The sequence below is a fragment of the Ailuropoda melanoleuca genome, chromosome 3 (genome assembly GCF_002007445.2).
Source record: "Ailuropoda melanoleuca isolate Jingjing chromosome 3, ASM200744v2, whole genome shotgun sequence".
Taxonomy (NCBI): domain Eukaryota; kingdom Metazoa; phylum Chordata; class Mammalia; order Carnivora; family Ursidae; genus Ailuropoda; species Ailuropoda melanoleuca.
In genome coordinates this window covers 4,475,049-4,502,166 of record NC_048220.1, presented here as the reverse complement: position 1 = coordinate 4,502,166, position 27,118 = coordinate 4,475,049, and the positions used below count along the sequence as shown (strand labels likewise).

Here is a 27,118-nt window from a genome sequence, read left to right as displayed (position 1 = left end):
GGGAGAGTCGAAGGTGCAGGATGGAAGGGATGGGGAGCTCAAAGTGGGAAAACAGGATTGGGACAGAGACAGAAGCTAAAGGAAACTTTTTCAAAGGAAGGGAATTTTTCACGGGGAGAGGTGGGACTCAGGAAGTGATGGGTACAGAAGATGTTTGTGGGTGGCAATGGAAGAGGATCCCTGTGGACACTGGGTCCCCGGGCAGGTCAGTCTCTTTGGGCTATGTGACCTCTAAGCTCTAACTCTTGGGAGCTGGAACAAAGACAGAGGGGGAATGAAACAACTGTATCCTTGGAAAATTAGATCTTTTATATTTGTCCCTTACACCTAGTTTCCTCCTTTACCTTCACATATTTTTTCTAGAGGAGGCAGAGAGAAGACATGGATAGAAAGTAGATGAAAATGATAAAGACAGCAGCAAAATAAAGGGTCAGAAGGAAGGCACAGGACAAGGGGGAGAGGAAGAATGAAACAATGAAGCCTAAGACGATGCAATAACTCAAAATTGGTGAAATATTAACCTTTAGAGGAAGCAGCTGGAGAAATGGGTCAGATACATGGAGGCTGCACTACTTTTTCAGGAGTTTTGGATGCCTTAGGCCCTTGTATGTCAGTTCTCAGTCATTCTGGGCAACAAGTAAGAACGACAGTCTCTGTACCTCTCCTCTATCACCAGGGCCAGGACTCCGGGTTCCACTTAGTAGACATGAAGCCTCGGGCAAGACACTTAACATCTCGGTGCTTCACTTTTCTTATTCTTAGTAGCGCAAACCGCGTTGCTTCGGATTACGGTAGATACCCATGTAAAGTGCTTATAAAAGTGCCCAACACATAGTTTGTGCTCCATAAATATGTTACTATCATCCTCAATTACCTGGAAACAAAATAACATTCAGATTCCTTAGCATGGCATCCAGAAAATTGTCTTAGAATCCTCAATTACCTGGAAACAAAATAACATTCAGATTCCTCAATTACCTGGAAACAAAATAACATTCAGATTCCTTAGCATGGCATCCACAAAATTGTCTTAGAATCACTAGACCCTCAAAACCAGTGCCGTGTACGCAGCAAGATTATGTCACTGTGGGAGGCGGTCCCTCCCCGGGACTGTTGTAACAGCCTCCTGCCTAGTTTCCCTGTATTGCCTCTGACCCCACTAGAGGCTCTCCCCCCCTTCCCCCGCAAAATGTCAAAATGTGCTCTGCCACGTCACTCTCGCGCAGACTCCTTCAGTGGTTGCCCATCCCGCACGGAACGAATCCAAAGGTCTTCTGATGGCCTTCAAGACCCCTGGTCCCCTTCAAACCTCCCGTCCAACGCTCCCTTGTGTTCACTGTGCCCTCTCCAGTCCCTCCAGCCTTGCAAAGCCTCAGGCTCAGCAAGGACACACTGCTGTCTCGGGACCTCGCCGACCCCTCCCCTTACATGGCTCTTCCCCCACGTATTCACACGGTTGCCTCCCTCGCAGGAGTCCAGTCTCTGCTCACGTGTTCCCTCTTCAAAGAAGATTTCCCAAAACACGACTTAACATCCTCCCCACCCCCGCCCACTGTCCCAGGTTTCCTGACACTGTCCAAGCGCAGGTTCCACTGCTCTCTCCCCAGACCCTAGAACAGTGCCTGACACACACGTGCTCCCAAAGTGTCCAGAGGATGAAATCTTCCATAAAACCCCAAACAGAAGGCTGTCGTGTGACCTAAGTCACCCTGCTTCCTAAGCCGACAGTTCCCTGACAAGCCTCAGGTCACATTTTTTACTTTTTTTTTTTTTTAAAGTCACCACTGACAAAGTTAAAACCTCTTCTTTCCTCCCCGAGCTCCGCGAAAACGTGTATTCAGAGGCAACTTAACATCCCCAGTGGGATTTCCCACAGGTCACCCCATCCCCGCCCGCCCCCGCAGAAATGAATGCCACCGCGGCCTCCGGGCACCTTCCTCCCCCGGCGAGCCGCCGACCTCCAGGTCCACTCGACCTCCTTGGCGCTTATCCCGGGCCCCGTGGCCGCCACCCCGGTCCCCGCCGCCGGCCCCGCACCCCTGCCTCGCGCCCCCGCCCGGCCCCCGGGCCACACCGCTACAAAGGTGGTCGTCCCCGCGCGATCCTCCTTCAGGAAGGCGCCTTTTGCGGCTTCTCACCTCTTACTCCGTCCTCGGGACCGCTCCTCACTTTATCCCGTCGTCAACTTCTCGCTGGTCTCTACCTTTCCCGGGCGTTACTTCAGGGCTGAGGTGGACTCCGAGTCTGACTAGAACGGAACGAAAGCGCACGGGGAAGAGCTGCGCTAGGGGCACCGCGACGACCCTGCCGTAGCCTCTGGGAAATGTAGTTTCAGTACGCAAAGCTGCCAGGAGTCGTGAAGGGCGAGGCCCTATCTGCGCAGGCGCATGATATCACTTTCTCCGCCTAGCGCAGGCCAGCGCTTCGCCCTCTGGGAAGTGGAGTCTGGGAAGCCGAAGGGTTGCAGTCCTCGGACTCGCGGGTATTCGGCTCAGCGGCTCCCCGGGCAACGCGCAAGCGCAGTTCCGACCCGGGCTGCCGACTCCAGCTCATTGTGTTCCGCCTGCGATGTGGCGGTTGCGGTTTCTCGCCGCGGGCAGAGGCTCCTCGAAGGGCAATCCGGTGGTGACCAGGCACGGTGGCCAGAGCCGCGTCGGGAGAGCGGGAGCGGCCGTGGGGTGGTCGGGCCCGGGGGTCAAGGGCAGAGGGAAAGAAGGCCGAGTAAGTACGGGTCGTAGTCCGTTCTGGAGGACGCTGATCGGATGCCCTGAACTTGCCGGGACATATGGCTGAGGTTTGATTCTAAAGAGGAAAGGGGAGGACGGCCAGGTGCGGGCTGTTGGTTTTAGGGTCCGAATGTGAGTGTGCATGTGGAGGAGGATGCGGTCCGGGCCTCTGCGTGTGTCTCGGAGGAGCCAACTTCGGGAAGCCGGTGGACGCTTCGGGCGTGGATGCTCCGGGCTGGGTCGGAGCCCTGTCTGCGGACCTCGCCGAGGCCGGGGCAGCCGCTTTCGCAGCAGCAGCTCCCGCGGGGACCGGGTCGGGGGCCGGAGGGTGGGTTGTATGAATGAGACTCCCAGCACCCTCCCCGCCACCCAGCCTCACAAATGCACTGCCTCTTGCCCACCTCTGGCTCTTTGTCACCCAGACTGGGCCCCTGAGGGGGAGAGGCCTGAGCTCAGAGAAGGGCTTGGCCCCAGAGGCCTTGACAGTGAAGATCCAGCCGTCCTAGCTTGCCTCTGGAGGAGAAAAAAGACCATCCTTCCCCACTTCCTCCATTCCCCTCCCAGGCAGGGGAGAAACTTCTGTTGAGACCTGTCAGGGTAACTTAAGGGTAAAGGCCAGAGGGTGGGTAGAAAGCCTGGGATCTGGGGCTGAAGGGTGCTTTCTGCAAGGAAAAGCCCACATATTTAAGATACAGAAGGGAAGATGTGGAGGATTTGACTCAGATGCTGGGGGAAAGTGTGAGGGCTGGGAATGGCTGGGAGGGATTCCCTTTACAGTGGAGGCCAGCAGAACTATCCTCAGAAAGAGGAGAGAGAATTGGGAGCAAATAGGAACCAAAAATCTACTGATTCAGGGTATTGGAGGACTGCCAGGATGTGACTGCTCACAGCCTCAGTCTGGACTGTCCTGTGATCTCTTTTAACCCAGTTCTCCTCATAACAGGTGTGTAGAAGTTTCTAGCCTAAGTCCCGCTCTGCCGGTCCCTGAAAGGGCTTATGAAAGAAGGAATGGCCGTCAGGCACCTGCCAACCATGGTCCAGGTGAGTGGGGAGTTGCTGCAGGGTTCCCCCCTAAATTGCCTTAAAAGTTTTGAAAGTAGAGGTTGAAGAGGATGGGCTTGTTTTTTTACCCTGACCAAGAGCTTTTTTCTTAATCCAGTCTCAGCTGGAGGCCTGACCCCATTGCTCCTATATGTGTATATATATATATATATATATAGAGAGAGAGAGAGAGAGAGAGAGAGAGAGAGAGAGAGATAGACCCTTGGCTTTCTTCTCTGGGCTTCTCCTTAACTCCTTCTCAGGGCACACCAGCTCTCTAGGCTTCTCAGCCAAGAAGTTTCCAAGGAAGGCGCTAATTGTGATCAGAGGGGACAAGGTCATATTGTCCAGAATGACTATTCCTATGGGAACCGTGTATATATTTTGGGGGTGAGCAGGTTGAGCAGCCGAAGACAAGCCGGAGTTGCTAAGCTTCAAGTAATAGGCGCTGGGTACATGGGCCATGTTCTCTAAGACATGCTGGAAAGATGAGAGATGTGGAAACTGTCCCTACCTTCTTGGAGTTAACAGCCCAGTGGGGGGAATCCGAAAGTAAATGAGAACTCACAACAAAGTGGGACAGTGCTTTGCTGGGCCTGCACAGGTGAGAAGGGAGTTGAGGAAGGCTGCGCCCAGGAGGAAGTGTGGAAACCGAGGCCTGGGTAGGATTTGGTCATGGGGCGGGGTAGAGGCAGGGCTGGGCAGATTGAGGGTGACGGGAGAAAATGTTTGGGGCAAAATGAACAGCAAGTATGAAGTCTCGGTGCTGAGGAGTCGCATCTTCTCCACAATACGTGTTTCTTCAAGGCCGGAAGTAAAGTCTGATAAGGCTCAGCCATTAGGACACCCTGAGAAAATGCTTACGTTGTCACAGAACACCAGCCCCGCACTATGCTAACAGTCCCGCACCTCTCAGCTGGCTCCTGGGGACTCCCAGAGTGCTGTCGGAGGGGGTCACCGCGGGTCACCAGGGACGGGTTTGCTGTTACAGGAATCCGTGACCTTCAAGGACGTGGTCGTGCTCTTCACCCGGGACGAGTGGGCGCAGCTGAGCGCCGCTCAGAGGGCCCTTTACAGGGATGTAATGCTGGAGAACTACAGTCACCTGGTCTCTCTGGGTNTTCTGGGGGGGGGGGGGGGGGGGGGGGGGGGGCTCCGAAGGCTGATCTCACAGCTGGGGATCCCTTTGGGACTCTTGTAAACTCTTAAACTGGTTCCATACAGAAGACTGGGCTAGGAGTGGGCTGATCGAGGATGTTCTCTTCAGGGCTGCTGCTTGCCTACCCCTGGTGTTCTGGGGACGTGACCCCTTTGGAGTCGAAGTGCAGATGCTTCGAAGGTGACGAGGTTGAATCCTTCTCCGTTTCAGCACGGAGGAGGATGTGGGAACAGATGGTCTGTGTCAGGCCCCAGCCATCTGTTCTTCTTCTGGGAACTCGCCTGTCCCCTGGCCTTCCTATCAGGTCACCTTTTCCAGGAAGTCCCAAGGACTGGGTCTCCTCCTTGCAATGATTTTACCGCAGGTATGAACAGATGTGGTCCATTTCCCCCCTCAAAAACAGGACTGTTAGGATCCCAACCAGATGTGTTTTCCCAGCTGGGAAAAGGAGAAGAATGGATGCTGGAGGACGCGTCGGGAGGCCTCTGTCTTGGTAAGAGCCCTGCGTGGGGGAGGCACCGGCAGGGACTCCACAAATACTCCAGGCCCATGGACTGCGAAACAACATCTTTTCCCTTCTCGTTCACCTCAGTATCTGATGGCCACACTGGTCCCCGTGTGCACGTGGGCCCTCCTCTCCCCGGATTTTCTTCTCCCTTCTTTAGCATAGATTCATAGTCTCCAGTGTGGAAAAGGCCTCCGGTGTAATCCGGGCAGCTCCCAGCACCCCATGTCTCGTTTAGCATCTAACGATCTCTGCTCACGGTTCTTGGGGACGAGGAACTGTGCCAGGTTGCAACAGCAGGTGCGATGGGCCAGCTCGCCATCTGCCTTCTGAGGCAGCCCTCCCAGCGCACACGGCACACTTCTTCACCGTGGCCTTCATGTTGGTTCCTCTGTGTGTACATAGATCCGGCCGGTATTTAATTATTCCCTGCCCGTTGTCAGCACCACACTGTGCCGGAAGCACCAGGTGAGGCCCGCCAGGTTTATGCTTTGCCGGGTCGCTCACTTGGTACCTGGTAGCTGGCACAGACTTGTAGCCTGAGGATACAGAGAACATGACAGTGGGTGGCGGTTACTTGAGTCGCTCTGTGGGTCTGGTAGCTTAAGTGCGGGAGCAGGGGTGCCCCTTCCTTTGCTCCCGAATTTTCTAGAGAGTGTGTTGCCTCGTCTAAGACGTTAGGACATTTCCCTTTGAGCTGGCATTTTGTAGGCTGGAAAAGTATTTTTTCAAACCTTTTGGTACTGATTTTTCACCCAGCAAAACAGGCAGGGATTTATATCCTACAATAAATAACTCTATTCCCGGGATGTCTAGGATCCAATCTGTTACGGAATTTAAATGTCTTAACTCTAAAACTCAGTTATGCAAAAAAAAAATCTTCTAACTTACCCCAGTAGCGTGCTGAATTTGCATTTCTGCCATACCCAAGCTAGGGCATTTTTTAGTATTTCGTTCTGTATTATACATGTGGTGTCCTAATAAAAGAAGGGGGGGTGAGGGAATTAAGCAAAAGAAATTCATCCACTGTCCTGCCACTCTAGCATAACATCATCCATTCTCCCATCACTCGTCATTACCGCTCGTCCTTTCTTGTACTTGGGTGGGGGGAGTATGAAGATGAAGGAGTTTTTATATATTCCTAGAAGAATTTGACACTCAGGTGTGGGTAATGACATGAAAAACCAGGTGGTCGTCGTTCAGGCCCTCCCAGGTGCCTTTCCCGACCCTCAGGGCCCAGCACCTCATATTCCTGAGTTGCCTGGACACCCCAAACCTTGAGCCGATTCTTGAGGGGTATTCAGTGGTTAGCCCCGATCAGGGATGGAAAAAAGTCCTTTTTTTTTTTTTTTTTTTTTTTAAGATTTGAGTTCATTAAGAAATGAATACATTTGAGAGAGGGGGACAGAGAGGGCACAAGCAGGGGGAGAGGGAGAGGGAGAAGCAGACTCCTCACTGAGCAGGGAGCCCCATGTGGGGTTCAGTCCCAGCGCCCCGGGATCATGACCTGAGCTGGAGACAGACGCTTAACCGACTGAGCCCCCAGGCACCCCAGAAGTCTTATTTTATACTTCCCAGTAAAGTTTGATAGCCGTTCCTCTCATTATCTATTGAAGATACATTTTTACTTTTGAATGGAACCATCTTTTTTTGTTTTTCTTTTTAAAGATTTTATTTATTTATTCGACAGAGATAGAGACAGCCAGTGAGAGAGGGAACACAAGCAGGGGGAGTGGGAGAGGAAGAAGCAGGCTCATAACAGAGGAGCCTGATGTGGGGCTCGATCCCATAACGCCAGGATCACGCCCTGAGCCGAAGGCAGACGCTTAACCGCTATGCCACCCAGGCGCCCCTGTTTTTTTTTTTAGCCAGAAATTGCTGTTACAGAGAAATGGTAGTCCCTTCCAAATATGTATTGCCCTCTTGTCTCTCTCTAATTATTATTATTAAAGCATTCATTAGTTCATTTTTAGTTTTGGTTTTTTTCTTATTTCTGTTTCACTTCATAATGACTGACTAGGACTTCAAAAAACCATCTAGAACTTCTCCATTGTTGCACCAATTACCCTTGGTTTAGAACAGACACTTATTTTCAGTCGTAGGAAGAAAAAAAGTCTTTCTGACTGGTTTTCTCTTCTCTGGGCCATGTGCTAGCAGAGGGAGCAGAGAGTTGGCAATCGGGCACCCGGAGACCATCATCCTGCCGGGTGTTTTCCGAGGGCATTTATGCGAACTGCCTCATTCAGGCCTTACAGCCTGTGAGGCAAGTCACATCAACCCCACTTACAGAAAACCAGGCCTCAGCACGGTTAACAAATTTGGACAGATTTAATGTTGTTATTTCCTGGCAAGTCAGGATAGGGGTGAAGCCAGCATTGAAACCCATCTGACCCTCAAACTCATTTTCTCCCCTCCTCCAAAATAGCTTGTCACCCACAAATTGTGTACTCAGTAAACCTACGGATAGCCAGCTGGTCCCTTAATTTGGGTCGTGTGCTACTAACTTTTTTAGTTCTTTCATATTTATTAATCTGTGGAGGTTTCTTTCTGTTACATCAGTTATACATTTTACCAATTAGCTTTAAACTGTTGGGGTTTTTGTTTTTGTTTTCTTTGAGCCATGAAGTGTATTCGTTTACAACCGAGCATAGATAGCATTTATCTAAAAATTTAACACTTCATATTATGTCTTCGTCCTCATTTCCAATTTTGTCTGCTTTTTTCCCCCTCTCTTATATTTGTTGGGAATTTCTTTTTCGGAGAACCAGCTCTTATTTATATTTCTTACAGGTTGTAATTTTATTTCTACGCATGTGGTCATTTCCTTGTTTCACGTATTTTGATGGCTGTACGTTCCGTATACAAAAAAGAATCCGTCGTATTTTTTGGCAGTTTGAAGAGTAAGGAAACAGCACCCATTCCCCCCAGCTGAAGAAACAAAATGTAGGGGCACCCGTGGAGTGCGGTGCACCCCGCGTCACTGCCCCTTCCTCCTCTCCGTGCCAGCCAGAGCTGCTAGCTTGAATATGACACCAGCAGCCCTGCGCTGCTCGTCATGGTCTTACCACGTTTATCTGTAGCTCTGAGCGATCGTGTTCAGCTTTGCAGTGCTTTAAAGTTTGATACATGTGTTGTACAGTTGATACCTTTCCCCAAGTTGCACTTTTTTTAAAGCCTTGTTGAGATGCGTAGCCCTGCACTTTGATATTCCCTCAGTTTTTCCATGCTTTTTCTGGTAGACCTGTAGGTTGTTTCCAGACTTTGCTGTATAGGATAATGCTGACTCTTTTTTTTTTTTTAAGATTTTTTATTTATTTATTAGACAGAGATAGAGACAGCCAGCAAGAGAAGGAACACAAGCAGGGGGAGTGGGAGAGGAAGAAACAGGCTTCCAGCGAAGGAGCCTGATGTGGGGCTCAATCCCGTAATGCTGGGATCACGCCCTGAGCTCAACGACTGAGCCACCCAGGCGCCCCTGACTCAATATTCTTATACACGTTTTCTTAAACACGCCTTCTTTGGGATTCTTTTTTAGGCGTGATTCCTAGGTGTAGAAATACTGGGATTCAGGGGCGCCTGGGTGGCTCAGTCATTAAGCGGCTGCCTTCGGCTCAGGGCGTGATCCCAAAGTCCTGGGATTGAGCCCCACATCAGGCTCCTCCGCTATGAGCCTGCTTCTTCCTCTCCTACTCCCTCTGCTTGTGTTCCCTCTCTCGCTGGCTGTCTCTCTCTCTGTCAAATAAATAAATAAAATCTTTAAAAAAAAAAAAAAAAGAAATACTGGGATTAAGGGTATATGCTTCTTCCACTCTGCTAGAGTTTCCCAGATTACTGATTAAATTAGCTCCAAATTACACAGATGGTTGATGCAAGTTCTTCTTACTTTACATTCTTGCCAAAATTGGGAACTGTTGGACTTTTAAAAATTCTCCCAGGCCCATTCCTGCGAAATGGTATCTCCCTGTGGTTTTAATTTACATTTCCTTGTTTCGTAGTGAAATTGAACATCTTTTCGTGTGTTGCTGATTTGTGTTCTGTGACTTACATGTTCATATTCTTTGCCCGTTTTCTATTATAGTTTTTCTTTTTCTTAGTCGTTTGTAAAAAGTCCTCTGTATTCAGGAATCCAGTATTTTATTGGTTAATATGTGTGTCACCCTATAGTTTCTCTTTTCTCTTTACAAACAGAAGTTCTTAATGAAGTAAAATATATCAGTCTTTTGCCTTAATGATCTTTATTTTCATGCTTTTGCTGTTGTGTTGAAATGATCCTTTTTACCCTTAGATCCACGAGGGAAGGACTTGGTCTTGCTTATTCTTATATCCTCAGCACACCGGGTCCCAGTGTGTATTTGTTGAGCAGAAGCATGAATTTCTAATAGTACTTAACTTTTGTCTTTTTTTTTTCCTGTAAAATCTTGTCAGAGGTTTATTTTTAATAGACTTCCTTTTTGAGTAGCCTAACATGGGGCTTGAACTTGCAACCCTGAGATCAAGACCCGAGCCGAGATCAAGAGTCAGTTGCTTAATGAACTGAGCCACCCAGGCGCCCTGTTAATAGATTTCTTAAGGAATGTTTGACTCTGCTGATCCTTTCTATTTTATCTTGATCTAGTTCATTGGGGTTTTTTTTTTTTCCCTTTATTTCTTACCTTTGACTTTCTTGGAGTTTATTCTGTTCTTTCTATTTTTAGTGTTAAATTTTATCACAGTAATACATGCATTTCATGAAACTGTGGTATTTATTACAAAAAATGAGTGGCCCTTTTGTCCCCCCTTTTCCCCCTTCTCCCCACTGGAGAGATAGCCACTTTTGTCTTCTTTTAGCTGATTATTTGATGTACTTCTTCCAAATAATGACGTTTTTCTATCCCCAACCTAAGAGTTCCCTCTGACCTCTTTGCAGTTAATCCCCCCATCCCTAGTCTCAGGCAATCCCGGGATCTGCCAGGATTTCATAGGAACGGACACGTAGGCTTCTGTGTCTGACTTCTGTCACTTAGCACAGTATCTCCGAGACAACTCCTTGCCGTTTCACGTGTCAGAAATCCTTTGCTGTTGCCGAGTCAGCGCCCTGTCATATGGCGATAGCTCTGTTCAATCATCGTTAACGAGCATTCAGGTTTGGCTAAAGCTGCTATGAACATTCCCGTGCAAGGCTTGTTGTGTGGATATATTTTAGTTCGTATGCTCTTTGCGGACATATGTTTTCACTAAGGTATGTGTCTAGAAGCAGGAATCGCGGGTTGTGTACTAGTTGTGTGTTTAAACTGGGAAACTGTTTTCAGTGGACACGAGGTCCGGGTCCTCCTTTCTGTACTGGATGGGACTCCAGCACCCTGCCGAGCAGCAGCTGTGCGAGGGGCCATCCCTCCTTGTTCCCCATCTTAGGGGGAAAGCACTCGATATTTCACGATTATGTCAGGTGTGGATTATTTTGTAGATGCCCTTCTGACGTCAGGTTGAAGAAGTTGGCACATCTGATGAGAGTTTTATCGTGACTGGATATGGCATTTCTCTCAATGCTTTTCTGAATCCTTAAGATGCTGCTGTGGTTGATCAATTACATTGATTGGTTTTAAAATATCAAATCTGCATTCCCGGAAAACCCAACTTAGTTTTGCTTTATTGTTTTTGAAATATTGCTGGACTAAATTGGCTAACATTTTGTTAAGAATTTTTGCACCTGTATTCATGAGAGTTAGTCTGATCTGTGCCTCATAATATCTTTGTTTTTGGTATCAGAGTAACGTTAACCTCACAAAATGAATTTGGACGTTTCACTTCACTATTATTTTGAGGGAAAATCTGGATAGAATTGGTGTTATTTCTTCATTTAAACGCTTGATCAACCCAGTGAAGTTTTCTGGGCCAGGAACTTTCCTCACGGGAAGGTATTAAACTGCGCGTTCAGTTTCCACAGCTTCTCTTCAGTGGGCCACAAATGTGAGCTGCCTCAGCCTCCCCAAACCCTGAGCCCTGTCACTTCAATTCGTGGAGCCTCCTGGGCTGTTTTGGTCCCTGTGCTGTGACCTGGACACTGTCCCCAGGGCCTAAATCCCTAGGCCTTCCCTTATCTGTTTCCTTTTTTTCCAGGGATCTCCATCTTTCCCTGTCATTTGTCCATTGCCTAAAAAGTTGTTTCTTTCTCTCTCTCTCTCTCTTCCACTGATTTTCTAATTGTTTCACAATGGAAATTCTCAGAGTTTTCAAATCCTGCCATCATTTTTAATTTCTAAGAACTCTCGTGCCTCTGGATATTGCTTTATCTGTATGCTCGTACTCACATTTTGTAGTTAAAATATTTTACCTCTAAAGATAAATGATTTTTTTTAAACATTTTCTTCTCCCTTCATAAGCTCTGTGTTCTCGAAAATTTCTCTTTGATTATTTCAATATCTCTTTCCTGTTAGAAGCTCTCCCCCGCTATCTGGTAGTCCTCGATTGTTCTGCCCAGGGAAACAGTGGGGGGATCAAGGTCCTTTTTGGAAGCTCTGCGTGGGTGAGTGGGGCTTGAGTCTTTAACACGGCTCTCCTGCCGCCAGCTGCCCTGGTGTCTTCGGTCCAGAGCACCTTTGGTTTACTCCCTCAAAGAGAAAAGTCCTCCGGTCCTCTGCCAAGTTGAGAGAGGGGAGTCCCTGAGCTCCTCTGGGTTGGGGAAGGGATGGGGGCGCCTAAAGGCTTTGTAAACTGATCTTAAACCAGTGCTGCATAATCCACTCCCCACTTCCGGATGTACCTGATGGTGCCAGTTCCTGAAACTCTTGGTGATTTGGAAGTAAATTGGGTTAGTTTCTGGTCCCTCCCTGGGGGGGACCTTTTGAGTACATTGTAAAGGGGACTTTCATGCCTTGTATGAAACCCTGGAGTTCCATAGTTAAGACCATACTTTGTTTTTCGTAACGTGGGACAATGCAGCTAGGGGTATTGCTCCTTAGTTCAGCCCACCCTGAAGTGACCTGGGCTCTGGGGAGAGCAGACTCTGTGTGCTCCTGGGGGTCCAGGGTCTCCTAACCTTAGTTCGTCTTCAATGTGGGAAAACCAGGGTGCATTTGACTCCCCTCTTGACTAGATGAGTGTTCTCATGGAACACTAAGCATTCAGAAGACAAATATTCTCTTAAATGTAGATGATGGGATTGTTTTATCACAATCAAGAAAGGGCTTTAATAGATATAACTAACCAGCAGCTGCTAGAAAAGAAAGCCAGCAGTTGGTTCTTTTTGTTGAGCTACAGTATCCTTTTTGAAAACCATCTGCTGGATTTTTTTTTAAGTAAAAATGTTTCATAGTAATACTAACCCAGAAAAATACACAAATTATAAGGGTAAACTCAACAAATTTTTGCAGTGTAAATACTGTATAACTGGCACCTATAACAAGAAATAGAATGCCACCAGCACGTCAGAAGCCTCCCATCCCCTCTATTTCTTTTGTTCTGAAGATACTACTACCCTGACCATAGGTTTGTTTTGCTTGTCTTTAAAGTTTATACAAATGGAATCATCTAGTATCTACTCGGTGCATACAGTATGTTTGCGATTTATCCACGTATGACAATAGTTGGTTCATTCTCACTGAGGTTCAGTATTTCACTCCGTAAACCTGCCAACATTTCTACTTTCTACTGCTGCTAGGCATTTGATTCATTTCTAGCTTGGAACTGTTATGAAGTGTACTGCTTTGAATGTGCCTCTACGTCTTTTAGAGAATATACACGTACATTTCTCTTGGGTATGTAGCTAGGAGTACTGTCTTCATGAGTATTCCCGCTTTAGTTGACACTGCCAAGTAGTTCTCCAAAGTGGATATACCAGCAGTATGTGCGGGTTCCATATCCTCCTATAGACCTAGTATTACCATTGTAATTTTTTTCACACCACTCTGAGGATTTATGGAGTTTTAAAGATTTATTTGTTTATTGTAGAGAGAGAGCGCACAAGTGGGAGGAGCAGAGGAAGAGGGAGAGAGAATCTCAAGCAGACTCCTCGCTGAGCACGGGGCGACTCGGGTCTTGATCTCACAACCCTGAGATCATGACCTGAGCTGACGCCAAGAGTAGGATGCTTACTTAACCAACTGCGCCACCTAGGTGCCCCTAGAATCCTCTTTTGTAAAAGTACCTATAGGTTTTTCCCTTATTTTCTATGTAGTTGTCTGGTCGTCTCTTATTGATTGATAGGGTTGCAATTTGGGATTTGAGTCCTCAGCTGTCGTGTGTGTGTGTGCACGCGTGTGTGTTGCAAATGTTGTTTCCTACTCTGAATAATAGTGTCATTTGATAAACAAGATAGTCCAGTTAATCAGTGTGTGGGTTTTTGTGGTTTGGTTTGGTTTTGTTTTTTCTTTTTGCCCCTTGTAGTTAATGCTTTTTGTGTCCTACATAAGACCTTTAAGGCCGTGAGGATCTTTGTTTTCCCGTAGCCGCTTAATTTTTTTGTCTTTCATACTTCAGTCTGAAATCAACATGAAAGATTTATCGTTCATTGTTTTCCATATGGGTATTCAGTTGACCCAGGATGGTTTATTGAAAAGACTGTCTTTCTCCCCACTGTATTGCAGTATCTCCTTTGGTGCATGAGTCTGATTCTGGGTTCTTTAATCTCTTGCATTGGTCTGTTGGTATGTACGTCTGTTTCTAGACTCTATTCTCTTTCTTTTTGTCTAATCTTGTGCAATACAATACTGTTTTGATTACTCTAACATTATAATGAGTCTCACAATTGATGATATGTCTTCAAGCTTTGTTCTTTTCTTTGCTTTTAGAATTTTTGAATTGACTATTCAGCTTCCACAAAATTTCTGCTGGGATTTTAATAAGAATTGGCCTGAGTCTATAGCTTAAATGGGGAGAATTGGTAGTATTCCATTCTGTGAACATGTTATATCCCTATATTTCTTTAGGTTTTCTTTATAATTTCTCCGAAATTTTTTGCCATTTTATGTGTATGGTTCTTGCACAGCTTTCATTATATTTATTTGAGTATTTTTGTTTTTGGTACAGTTATAAAATCTCTTGAAAGTTTTATTTTCCGGTTATTTGTTGCTGATAGATAGAGACTGCTGGTTTTTATATATCGTTCTTATGTCCAGCACCTTTACTAAGTTCCCTTGTTAATTCTAAAAGATAGTAGATTATTTTTTGTTTTATATGAATATAATCATACTATCTGAGAATAATGATATTTTTATTTTTTTCTTTCTTTACCTTGTACCGATTAAGACTTTTAATACAATGTTAAATAGAAATTGTAATAATGGAGTGCCTGGCTGACTTGGTCGAAGAGCACGTGACTCTTGATCGTCAGGGTCATAAGTTCAAGCCCCGCTTTGGGTGTAGAGATTATTTAAATAAACTTAAAAAAAAAAAAAGAAATTTTGGTAGCAATTTCAAAAATAACTATTATTTTAACAATATTTAGCAATATTATTTAACAATAAGGACAATTAACAAAAAAACAGACTTTTTTTTTTTAATTGCAGTCTCAGGGGAATGTTTTCGATATTTTCAATTAACTGTGATGTTTTGTGTAGATTTTTTGTAGGTACTCTTTACCAGATTAAGGAAGTTATATTCTACTCCTAATTTACTGAGTTTTTATCACGATTGGGTATTGAATTGGGTCAGATGCTTTTCAGCATCTGTTGAAAGAATGATGTCATTTTTCTCCTGTATTTTGTTAATATGGTGAATGACACTGAGTGATTGAAATGTGAAACAACATTGAATTTCAACTTATTTGTGATCCATTATCCTTTTTTATATCACTTTTTTATGTTCCTTTTGCTGAGTATTTCTTTAAGGAATTTTGCGTCTGTGTTGATGAGAGAGAATGGTCTGCAATTTTTTTTTAATTGTCCTCATCAAATTCTGGCAGGTTGTGCTAACCTCATAAAACCAATTAGAAATGTTTGTTCTCTTCAGTGCTCTGAAAGAGCTTGTATAAGATTGGTGTTATTTCTTCCTTAAATGTTTAGACAGATTCACTAGTGAAACCATCTCTGCCTGGCAGTTTCATTGTGAGAAGGTTTTATTTATTTATTTTTTAAAGATTTATTTATCTGAGAGAGAGTGTGTGTGTTGGAGCACAAGTGGGGGGAGGGGCAAAGGGAGAAGGAGAGAGAGAATCCTCAAGCACACTCCCCACTAAGCACAGAGCCCAACGCGGGGCTTGATCCCAGGACTCTGAGATCATGACCTGCACCGAAATCAAAAGTCAGCCGCTTAGGGCCGCCTGGGTGGCTCAGTTGGTTAAATGTCTGCCTTTGGCTCAGGTCATGATCCCGGGATCCTGGGATCGAGCCCCACATCAGGGTCCTCCGCTGGGAGCCTGCTTCTTCCTCTCCCACTCCCCCTGCTGGTGTTCCCTCTCTCGCTGTCTCTGTCCAATAAATAAATAAAATCTTTAAAAAAAAAAAAAAAGTCAGCTGCTTAACCTACTGAGCCACCCCAGGTGCCTCTGTGAGAAGGTTTTATTTATTTATTTATTTTAAAGATTCTATTTATTTATTTGACAGAGAGACAGCCAGTGAGAGAGGGAACACAAGCAGGGGAAGCAGGAGAGGAAGAAGCAGGCTCCCAGCGGGGAAGGGAGCCCAATGCGGGGCTTGATCCCAGGACCCTGGGATCAGCCCTGAGCCAAGGGCAGACGCTTAACAACTGAGCCACCCAGGCGCCCCTGTGAGAAGGTTTTAAAATGAAGATTCAATTTATTTATTGGATGTAGGACCATTCAAATTTTCTGTTTCTTTTTTTGTACCTTTTTAGGAATTTGAGCCTTTGGTCTAAGTAGCCACACTTCTTAGCATAAAGTTTCCTTATTACGTTATTGTCTTATAAGTCTCTGTGGAATCTATCCTGATGTCATCTTTATTATTATTGATATTAGTAATATGTGCCTTCTCTCTATTCTTGATCAGTGTTCCTAGAAGTCTATCAATTTTTATTAAGTTATCGATTGATTTGTCTTTATTATTCTTTCCTTCTCCTTTGTATTTCATATGCTATTTCTCTAATTTCTTTTTTTTTTAAGTTTTATTTTTTTTTTTTAATTTTATTTATTTGACAGAGATAGAGACAGCCAGCGAGAGGGGGAGCACAAGCAGGGGGAGTGGGAGAGGAAGAAGCCAGGCTCATAGCAGAGGAGCCTGGTGGGGCTCGATCCCATAACGCCGGGATCACGCCCTGAGCTGAAGGCAGACGCTTAACCGCTGTGCCACCCAGGTGCCCCTATTTCTCTAATTTCTTGAGGTGTACATTTCGTTCTGTACATGACTGTAGCTACATCCTGTCAGTTTCATTTCATATTTTTATCATCATTTAAATTATTTTCTAATTTTTGTTGTGATTTTTTTTCTTTCACCTATCAGTTATTTAGAAATGTATTGCTTAATTTAGAAATATCTATGGATTTTTTTAAGTATCTTTTTGGTATTTTGGTGTTCATTTCCAGCTTAATTCTACCCAGTTGAGAGAACATATTCTGAATGCTCTCAGTCCTGTGAAATGTATTCATTTACAGCTCAATATAAGGTTAGTTTTGGTAAATGTTCTGTATGCATTAATAATATGTACTCTGTCATTGTTGGGTGTGCTGTTTTCAAGTCTACTAATTGGGTCAGATTTGTTTGTCAGATTGTTGAGATCATGTCCATTCTTAAAGGTTTGATTTCTGAGTTATTGAGGGTGGTGTGTGAACATATGTTACTAGGATTATTAAGATTTCTCTATTTTTGCTTTTCATTTTCTTAGTTTCTACTTCATACATTGTGAAGTTATGTGCAAATGTAGATTCGTTATATGTTCCTGGAGAACTGTCCCTCTGTCATTGTGAAATATCTGAAAGTCTATTTTTTCTAATATTGTAAGATTTGTCTAATATATACAACCAGCTTCCTTGTGGTTAGTGCTTGCATGATAAATCCTTTTCATTCTTTTCTATATTTCTATGTCTATATTTTGGTATTTCTCTTCTAATAAGCATTTCGTTGGATTTAATCTAGTCTTATAGTCTTAGTTTTTTAATAGGATATTTAAACCAGTTACTAATATGTATGGAATTGGATATCTGTTATCTTAATATTTATTTTGTGTTTTACTCACCTGCTTTAAATTATCTTTTGTCTTCCATTTCACCTTCTCTTGCTTTATTTTCATCCTGTATTAGCTTGTTAATATATCTTCTTTAACTATTAGACTTTATTGCTAGTACCTTAAAATATTAACTCCATTTTCTTCCACCTTTCATGTTATTTTTACTATGTATATTTCATTACATAAATATTTTCAGCCTCTCAAGACATAATTATTGTGTGCAGTCTTACATGTATTCACATATTTACTTTTCCTATTGCTTTTCATTCCTTTTTACATTTCCATGTTTCCACCTGGGATTTTCTTATGCCTAGAACATTCTTGTTATTGGTTTTTTTTTAATATGAGTCAGCTGGTGACACAGTCTCTGTTTTTATTTGTATAGCAATACCCATTTCATATTCACTTTTAAGGATATTTTCTTTCTATTGAATTCTGTTTGTCAATTATGTTCTTTGAACACTACCTGATGTTGTCTCATTGTCTTCTGGCTTCCATTGTTTTTGTTGAAAAGATGGCTGTCACTCTTATTTTTTTCTTCTTTAAAAGTAATGTATTTGTTTTCCTCTCAAGCAACTGTCAAGATAAACTTGAGTTTTCAGTAGTTTTGTGCGTAGGTGTGTTTTCTTTGTATTTATCCTGGCTGGAATCTCTTAGTGCTTCTCAAATTCATTTTTCAGCCTTTATTTTTTTCAAATAACACTTTTGTCCCATTTGTTTTCTTCTCCCATTCCAGAATTCATCACACATATGTTGTCTCTTCATCATGTCTTCTATTTCTCTTTTCAATTTTTCAGCAGGTTTTACCATAGATGTTTTCTGCTTATGTATTTTTCCAGTGCACTATTGCTCCTTTCTGCCATGTTCAGTATACTACTATTAAATCTATCTGTTCAGTCTTTTTTTTTTTTAAGATTTTATTTATTTGACGGAGAGAGACACAGCGAGAGGGAACACCAGCAGGGCGAGTGGGAGAGGGAGAAGCAGGCTTCCCGCTGAGCAGGGAGCCTGATGTGGGGGCTCTATCCCAGGACCCTGGGATCATGACCTGAGCCAAAGGCAGACACTTAACGACTGAGCCACCCAGGCGCCCCATATCTGTTCAGTTCTTAACTTCAATTATTATATTCTTTTCTAGAATTTTCATTTGATTCTTTGGTTCCAATATTCTGTTGAAATTCTCATTCTTATCTGTTTTATTGAACATATTAATCACACTTATCTCAAAATCCATGTCTGATAACTTTCATATCTGAGTTCTATGGCTCTTTGTCTATTTTCTGTTTTTTCTCTTGACTTAATTTCTTAGTACTCCTGGTACATTTTGATTGAATCCCTGATATTGTATTTGAAGAAGTGAAGAGGCTCTGGGTGATGTTATATTCCTCCAGAGAAGATTTGCCTTTTCTTCTGGCAGATAGTGAGTGTAAGGGAAGCATCTTAATCCAACCGGGGACATGTTATTTGGAGCTTGGGTTGTGGTGTTTATAAAGCTTTGCCTATCTCTTGTTTGCCCTTGCTACTAGGTTGTAGCCCTCCAGGAGTGCCTACTGAGAGCATTACATGTTTACTCTGAGCACTACCGCCTTCTTTGGAAGATCCTGCTCTCAGTTTTTGGCTCCATATTTTCTTAAGACTAGAAAATTTTGAAATTCTGCTTAGCTTTGGTCTCTTGCCCTGAGAAGTTTTAGAATTCAGCAAATTCTATAAGGAAAAAAACCAGTAAGTATTGGGATTACCTTTCTGTATTTCTCTTCTCTATCAAATATTGGACTATCAGGTTGGCCTCAAGGGATATCTGATGCCTTTAGACAGAATTTTTGTTTCTCAGTTAAGATTTTCCAGTTGTTTTCTGCAGGAACGTCTGCCACAGCCTACTTCATAAGGTCCAGAAGTGAAAGTCAGCCCTTATTATGTTAAGATTTGACAGTCCTGGCATTTAACTGACCATTTTTGTTTTGAGCAACATTATTCTGAACTCACCAGGATTTTAGCTTTAAAATGTACATGTTTAACTTTCTTTTCCAGATAAGTAAAGGGGTTAGTTTAGTTTGGTTTGGTTTGGTTGATTATAACTCTTGGTAGGTTTTCTGGAGTGTGTAGGAAAAAAAAGTGATGAGGAAGGCTCGTTCTTGATAGGATTTTCCAGAAATCTTTGCATAATTGCAAAATAGTATCTAGCTCTTATTATTTCATTTCTTAGTGCAAAGTCTTAAATAGACTTAACATAAAAGGCAGATATTCACCAATACGTAGGAAAAACTAGTATGCAGTCCAGAACTCTGCTTGGTAATACAGACATACCTCATTCTGTTGTGCAGATACGCATTTCTTACAGATTGAAGGTTTGTGGCAACATCAAGCAAATCTGTTGGTGCCATTTTTCCCACAGCATTGGCTGGCTCACTTCATGTCTCTGTGTCACATTTTGGTAATTCTTGCAATAAAATTGAAAACGGCTGGAAAGGATTCCTTTTAAATACCATTAAGAACATTCATAATTTATGGTCAGAGGTTTCAAAATATCAATATTAATAGGAGTTTGGAAGTTGATTCCAGCACCCATGGATGACTTGGAGGGGTTCAAGACTCCAGTGGAGGGAGTCACTGCAGATGGGGTAGAAAGAGCAAGAGGACTAGCATTAGAAGTGGAGCCTGAACATGGGACTGAATTGCTGCAAGCTCATAAGACAACATGAACGGATGAGGAGTTGCTTCTTACAGATGAGCAGAGAGAGTGGTTTCTTGGCATAGAATCGCCTCCTGATGAGGATGCTATGAAGGTTGTAGACGTGACAACACAGGACTTAGAATAGGACGTAAAGTTAGTTGATAAAGCTGAGGCAAGATTTGAGAGATTGACTCCACTTTTGAAAGAAGTTCTACTGTGGGTAAAATACTATCAAAACAGCATCTCATGCTACAGAGAACTCGTTCTTGAAAGGGAAGAGTCCGTCGATGCAGCAGACTTCATTGTTGTCTTATTTTAAGAAATCCCACAGCCACCCCCGCCTTCGACAGCCGTCATTCAGCGGCCATCAACACTGAGACCAGACCCTCCGCCAGCAAAAAAGATTTTGCTGAAAGCTCCGATGCTGGTTAGCACTTTTTCGCAATAAAGTATTTTTTAATTGTGGTATATACAGTGTTTTTCTAGTCATGATGCTGTGCTACTTAATAGACTACAGTATAGTGTAAACATAACTTTTACATGCACTGGGAAACCAAAAAATTCATTCGGCTCACTTTATTGCAACATTTGCCGTATTGCGGCAGTCTGGAACCAAACCTGCAGTATCTCTGAGGTATGCCTGTCCCGTGAAACCAGGTGAGACGATTGTTGAGTAAGTGCAGAATTGGTCTGTGGGGAGAGAAATGATTCTGTCAGATAATGCATGGAACCATGGCTCGTATCCCAGTAGCAGAGTCCCATTTCTCGTGACTCGTATACTGCTTTCCCCAGTCAGGGCCTCACCCTCTAAGATATACTGGGTGTATGCAAGCAGATTTGCTGCTTTGTTCCTAATTTTCCATCCTCACACATACATCCTCATGGTACATTTTCCTCACACAGATGTTACATTATTCATATGGTTTAAAGACTTCCTCACCAATAGTAGGAGGTCCTAATTTTATTAGTAGGTACGAGTATTTTACACAACCTTTATAGTGGCCTTTTTATTAGCCATCTGAATGGTAAAATGAGTCTATAAAACATAAAAATGTTGCTTTTAGTAGTTACGGGAGTTGAATTACTTTTCTACCAAGTGTTGACCTCTAGTTTTCCTGGTTTCTTAATGCCGCATCTAGCTTGTTAAGACCATACCACTAAAATAGACAAGGTACATTTTTTTCTTATCTGTTAGCATATTAGGGTCTGTGTAGGCTTTTTGAGGCTTAGAAAGTCAGGTAACGTCTCTGTAATCACAAAGAAAATGAGTATTGTACTGAGAATCCCACCCCAGGCCTCTGACTTCTGAACTCAAGCTCCCAAGCTGTCCTGCTTCATACATCTTACATTAAATCAACCCCTTCCTGCCACGTCCTCTGCTCACCTCTCTTCCCCTTTCCTTTCCTACCTTCACTTCAAGAAGCCCTCAAAACTGCAGACTCTTTGTTAGCATTATAAACAGGCTCATCTTCCTACCCCAACTAGATAAAGCATGTTTATGCTTGATATCTTTCAGACTGGATGACTATGCCTGTGAGTAAGGACTCTACTCCCAAGGTGGATATTCCTGACGAAGACTTGGATCAGTGGATGATAAAGGAAGGATTCACTAGAGATGGTCACTGGAAATACGGTGGCCTGTTGGAGTGGCAGCATGGAGGCCAGGTGGTACTTGCTCACCAGAGAACCCCCTCTTTGCTCAGCACCCGGGCCAGGGAAGAACCTGGGAGGCACTGCACTGTGAGCTCATCTTTTGATCAGAGTCAGGGATTTCGGTCTAGCCAAAAATCCTTCGAGTGTAGCGAGTGTGGAAAAGTCTTCACTAAGAGTTCAACCCTTAATAAACATCAGAAAGTTCATACTGAAAAACTGAATGCAAATCGGAAAACTGTTATTAAAGAGAAACGATATGAATGTAGAGAATGTGGGAAAGCCTTTCACCAGAGCACACACCTCATCCACCACCAAAGAATTCACACTGGCGAGAAACCGTACGAATGTAAGGAATGTGGCAAGGCCTTCTCCGTGAGCTCCTCACTCACTTACCATCAGAAAATTCACACCGGAGAGAAACCTTTCGAATGCAACTTATGTGGAAAAGCTTTTATCCGAAACATACACCTTGCCCACCATCATAGAATACACACTGGAGAGAAGCCTTTTAAATGTAACATATGTGACAAAGCCTTTGTGTGCAGGGCACATCTTACCAAACACCAGAATATTCACAGTGGAGAAAAACCCTATAAATGTAATGAGTGTGGGAAAGCCTTTAATCAGAGTACAAGTTTTCTTCAGCATCAAAGAATTCACACTGGAGAGAAGCCCTTTGAATGTAATGAATGTGGAAAGGCCTTCAGGGTGAACTCTTCCCTTACTGAGCATCAGAGAATTCATACTGGAGAGAAACCTTATAAATGTAGTGAATGTGGGAAAGCTTTCAGGGATAATTCATCCTTCGCTCGACATCGGAAAATTCACACAGGAGAGAAACCTTACAGATGTGGTTTGTGTGGGAAAGCCTTCAGGGACCAATCAGCCCTAGCCCAACATCAGAGAATTCATACTGGGGAAAAACCTTATACGTGTAATATATGTGAGAAAGCCTTCAGCGACCATTCAGCCCTCACTCAACATAAGAGAATTCACACTAGAGAAAAACCTTACAAATGTAAAGTCTGTGAGAAAGCCTTTATTCGAAGCACACACCTTACTCAACATCAGAGGATTCACACAGGAGAGAAGCCCTATAAATGTAATAAATGTGGGAAAGCTTTCAACCAGACTGCAAACCTCATTCAGCATCAGAGACATCATATTGGAGAAAAGTGATAGCATTATAGTTTATATGGCAGAGCTTTGAGACTAAGTATGTTAATTATTGAATGTAAGAGAATCCATTCCAGAGAATAGCCATGAAATCTTACCTGAAGATGGAATTTTTGTTTACGGAGAGTCAAGCTTCACAGTATTGTGGGTTTGAGAGTTTAAGAATGGCTGCGCTCCTAGTTCGGAATGGCCTCAATTGAATACCAGTAATGTTTAATTACTCTGGATTATCAAGTATCATAACCAAAATGAAGCTTCATTGATAACATAGAAATTAGATAATCAAATTTACATTTTGACTATTAAGAGAAAGTATAAAATGGTAAAAGACCAGGTTGAGAAGCAAAGGAACAAAAAAGTAAGAAAATGATCTATAAGCATTTCGCTCACTTTTATATAAGAGGGTTTCTGCTTTTAATGGAACCCTTTGTTCTCATCCACCCACTTTCCCAGTGTAGGGAAAGTACAGTCACCCATGCATTGGCCCCGGAGTTACTTAAATTATGTTGTCCACCTTCTGCTTCAATCCATCTTGTCAGATTTCCCTGACTTAAGTGTCCACTGGCTGCTTACCCATATTCTCTTTCTGGGACAACTCATTTGAATGGTGTGTCCCTCTTGATTTAGCACCTCCTAACTGGTGACATCGTGTCACTTATCACCACCCCATTTGCCCTTGGGGAATGTGGGGATCTGGCCTCGTACACAGTCTGTGGTTTTGGATATCTCACCCAGACCCAGCATTCAGAACTTGGGACCCCCGGGAGGCAGAGGGCGATCAAATTTCTTGAGTTACCCAGTTCCTCTGGGCCCCACCTTGACTCTGACACTGGGATGGTACCTAAGAGTAGGGGCTTAGTTTGTGTAGACATTACCTCCAATTGTTCTGCACTGTACTTATCCCACAGAGAGCAGTCAGGGGCCTGCTCACTTCGGGTGTGACAGTCCAACCACCTAGCAGTGTTTTAGGCCCCCTCCACTACTGTGACTTGCTATTCCTAACCAGCTGACGCAAGTTGAGCCCCAAAGCCAGTTCTCAAAGGCTCTGATCCACTTTCTTTCCCTGGCTGGCAGTCCTCTGTGTCCCCTGCACTAGAGTATATATCTGTTACCCCCAGAATATGAACTGCATCCTGGTCCCCACCTGCCCTTCCTTTCTTCTGTCCAATTTTCTGAAGGTCTTGACTGTGTTCACAGGACAAACAGCTTTGAATTTCTGCTTTTGCATTTGAAAGTGGACATTTCCTCTCCTCCATCTGAGTATTCTACTATTTAAAGACTGTCCCATTCTGACAGTGGTGAGCTACCTGTGGAGTAATTCCATGGGTCAAGAACTGGTCAACAGCATTGTGACGTTCTCTGGGAGGACACTGTCCATGCCCAAAAGTTTTAGCGATACTCTATTCCTGCAGGTACAGTTCCTTCTCCATCTTTGGTCCTTCACTGCTCTCAGTAGAAATCACAGAGAGAAAATAACATGTGTGCCTTCACACGCACAGCCTCTGGTAGCACTGTCCCCTTCCCCACCACAAAGGATGGGGAGCCCACATGACTGCAAACTGGAACCATGTCATGAAGATGGAAGAGCAAGTCAACCATTGTTCCGGGAAACGGAGTGGCGAGTTCTTAGTCTGTGGAGGTGCTCGCTGTCAAGTCAGGCAGCCCACTGGCCCCACAAATGCTGCACCTTGACTCCCAGATACAGAAGAGGATAGTCTGTATTCTGGTGGAATCTGTAGACTCCAGGTTGAATACAGACTTGGAAGCTTCCAACAGCTCTAAAGCCTAAGTTCTCTAAATTCTACTTCTGTGGAATAAAGGCTGCCAGTGTGGGCAGGCATCTCCTGGGAGGTGATCAGCAGCTCATACTTTCTCCCCTATTAAGCTGCAGGGGAAACAGCATTTCAAGGGGTGACTTGGAGCTCTTTGTACGCTGGACCCACACATGTTCATCTGCAGCCTCATAGGGCTGGCAACCCCAGATGCCACAAGAAGCATGGAATCCTGCTTGCTGCTACAGATCGATGCCTTCAGGACTAGCCATATGGCCTGGTCCTAAAAATCACCCTCTTACCTCGAATCCCCGTGGAACAGTGCTCAGCTGAGTTCATTGTTCACTTTGTGTTGAAGGAGACCGGCTGCCCTCCGAGAGCCTCCTCCATCCCCGGGGCAAATCCAGCAGCTGTTCCTGCACTGGAATCCATGCAGCCGAAGGCCCTCAAGTCTGGGATTGCTCCCTGCCCTGTCAGTGCACAGAGTTTCCAGTGCACCTGCGACTACGCCATCACAAGATAATGAATGAGCCAGCCTCCCCACCCCCTCAACAGAACCAGAGGTGGGGGGCAGAGAAGCAGATCTAGACCCCGTCTCCTACATCAGACACATCAGAGCTCCCCTGGCCTGTGGAATCACCCAGTGGGCAAACCCAGTGGGAGTGCCAATTTCGCTGTGCCCGGGGGAAGGGTTTGAGAGGAGGATTAGCCCCTAGACTTTGTTAAATTCATCATTGTCTGGGCTCCCGTGAATACCCCTGAAACTGACAGCTCTTGGGGGGAAAATAATTGCTCCAGTTTCCCTTTCACATACCTCTAATGCTGTCACGTCAGGCCCTCCCATCTCCAGCTGATAGATCGGGCACCTGCATTCTCCCTTGCCACCCGAGCTTGCCGAGCTCTGCCAGCAGTGTCTGCCCAAGACGTTGCCTTCCTCCATATTCAGCAACAGCTTTTAGAATGGCACCTTGACCCTCAACAGACTGGGGCTTCCCGGTTACAGTGCCTGAGCCTCAGAGACTTGGAACAAAACAGCCCTAAACTGCATGCATCTTTGGTTGAGACAGCAATTTTCTTGAACGTGAATTTAGTCTAAGTGCATAGCCTCCAGCTGTCTGACTCCTCTTCCCTTTGCACTTTGCCCTCTCCTGCCCTTCACTGGATTAGCCAGCAAGGCGACGTGGACACATAACACACTCCTGCCCTACTCCTGCCTGCAGTGGGAGGGGTCCCAGCTTCCGGCCCCACCTCAACTCCTGCTAAATATATTTTTTGGTAATATTTTTACTTTTAGTATTTTTATACCAGTTTGTGAAGGGGGGAAAAAATACAAGGTTTGATCGTTTCCCATCCCTCATGAAGTTCTCAGTTGTGCTAATGACCATTCTCTGCCAGTGCCACGGTTTGGTCATTCGGGCATGTTCCTCCTCATCCTGTGTGCTACCCTGTCTACCACGCATCACTCTTCTTAAAATTTGTTGCCACAGAACGATCCATCAGTGTGTCTTTCTGAAAATAAATGAGAAAAGTACACAGTGTTGTAAGACGTACAAGCTGTATTTGTGTTACCTGGTTATCTCTTAAGACATAGCCAAAAATAGCGCTTCTGAGTGTTTTTATCTTTATATCCTGCCCACAGTGAGCATCCAAACTTACCCAGCCCCAGAAACCATAGGTCAGGCTGTGGAACAGAAAGAGTTGTATCCCCAGTCGCTGGGGACAGCAGTTAACCTGTGAGGACATCCCTCAGACCAGGCACTGTTGTAAGTGCTCTGCACATACTAACTCACTTAATCCTCACAATTATGTGAGACTGTCCCATCCCCACTTGAAAGTTGAACAGAGAGGTTTAAGAGCATTTCAGAAGTTGCACAGCTGGTAACATGCATGATCTGAGGACGTGACCCAGGCACTGTAGCCCTAGGGCACACATGCCTCCCTGCTGCACTCAGCCCCCTCCTTCATGGACACATTCTAGGTCGCTTGACTCCAGACATTGGAGTGGAGCTGATGTGCCTATTGATGGGAGGGGGGCGGTATTGTATCAAGTCCCCAGTCTTGCAACTGTGTTCCAGACATGGTTTTCCAGACCCACTTCCTCCACAAAAAGACCTTTCCTGGGTTGGCAAGGTAGAAAGGGCTCGGGTGCTACTCGAACCTGAGAGTACAAGAACCGTGGGTTCACAAACACCTATCAGCCCTGGGATATCTCATGGGCACAGCCTGATAACTAGGGTGGGTCCTCAAGGCAGGCCAAATGACAGTAATTACTAGGAGTGCCCTTCTGGAGGTATCCCAAAAGCAGAAAGCTGGGGCGCCTGG

The 27,118-nt window shown here is 44.5% G+C and overlaps 1 protein-coding gene across 8 annotated transcripts; it reads left to right on the top strand.

Annotated features, from left to right (window-relative positions):
- Positions 1 to 2,463: 2,463 nt before the first annotated feature.
- On the top strand, positions 2,464 to 26,335 carry LOC117795003 (zinc finger protein 454-like). 8 transcript variants are annotated; one of them, XM_034655855.1, is made up of 6 exons: positions 2,489 to 2,794; positions 3,149 to 3,323; positions 3,670 to 3,767; positions 4,759 to 4,885; positions 5,330 to 5,419; positions 21,712 to 26,335. In XM_034655855.1, the coding sequence occupies exons 3-6, from the start codon at positions 3,723 to 3,725 to the stop codon at positions 23,025 to 23,027; spliced, it is 1,578 nt and encodes a 525-aa protein (XP_034511746.1). In that variant the 5' UTR covers positions 2,489 to 2,794; positions 3,149 to 3,323; positions 3,670 to 3,722; the 3' UTR covers positions 23,028 to 26,335. The 8 variants fall into 8 exon arrangements, with proteins under 8 accessions (XP_034511749.1, XP_034511746.1, XP_034511747.1 ...); XM_034655858.1 differs by lacking the exons at positions 2,489 to 2,794; positions 3,149 to 3,323 and adding an exon at positions 2,464 to 2,482; XM_034655856.1 differs by lacking the exon at positions 3,149 to 3,323 and having other exon boundaries at positions 2,489 to 2,633.
- Positions 26,336 to 27,118: the final 783 nt, after the last annotated feature.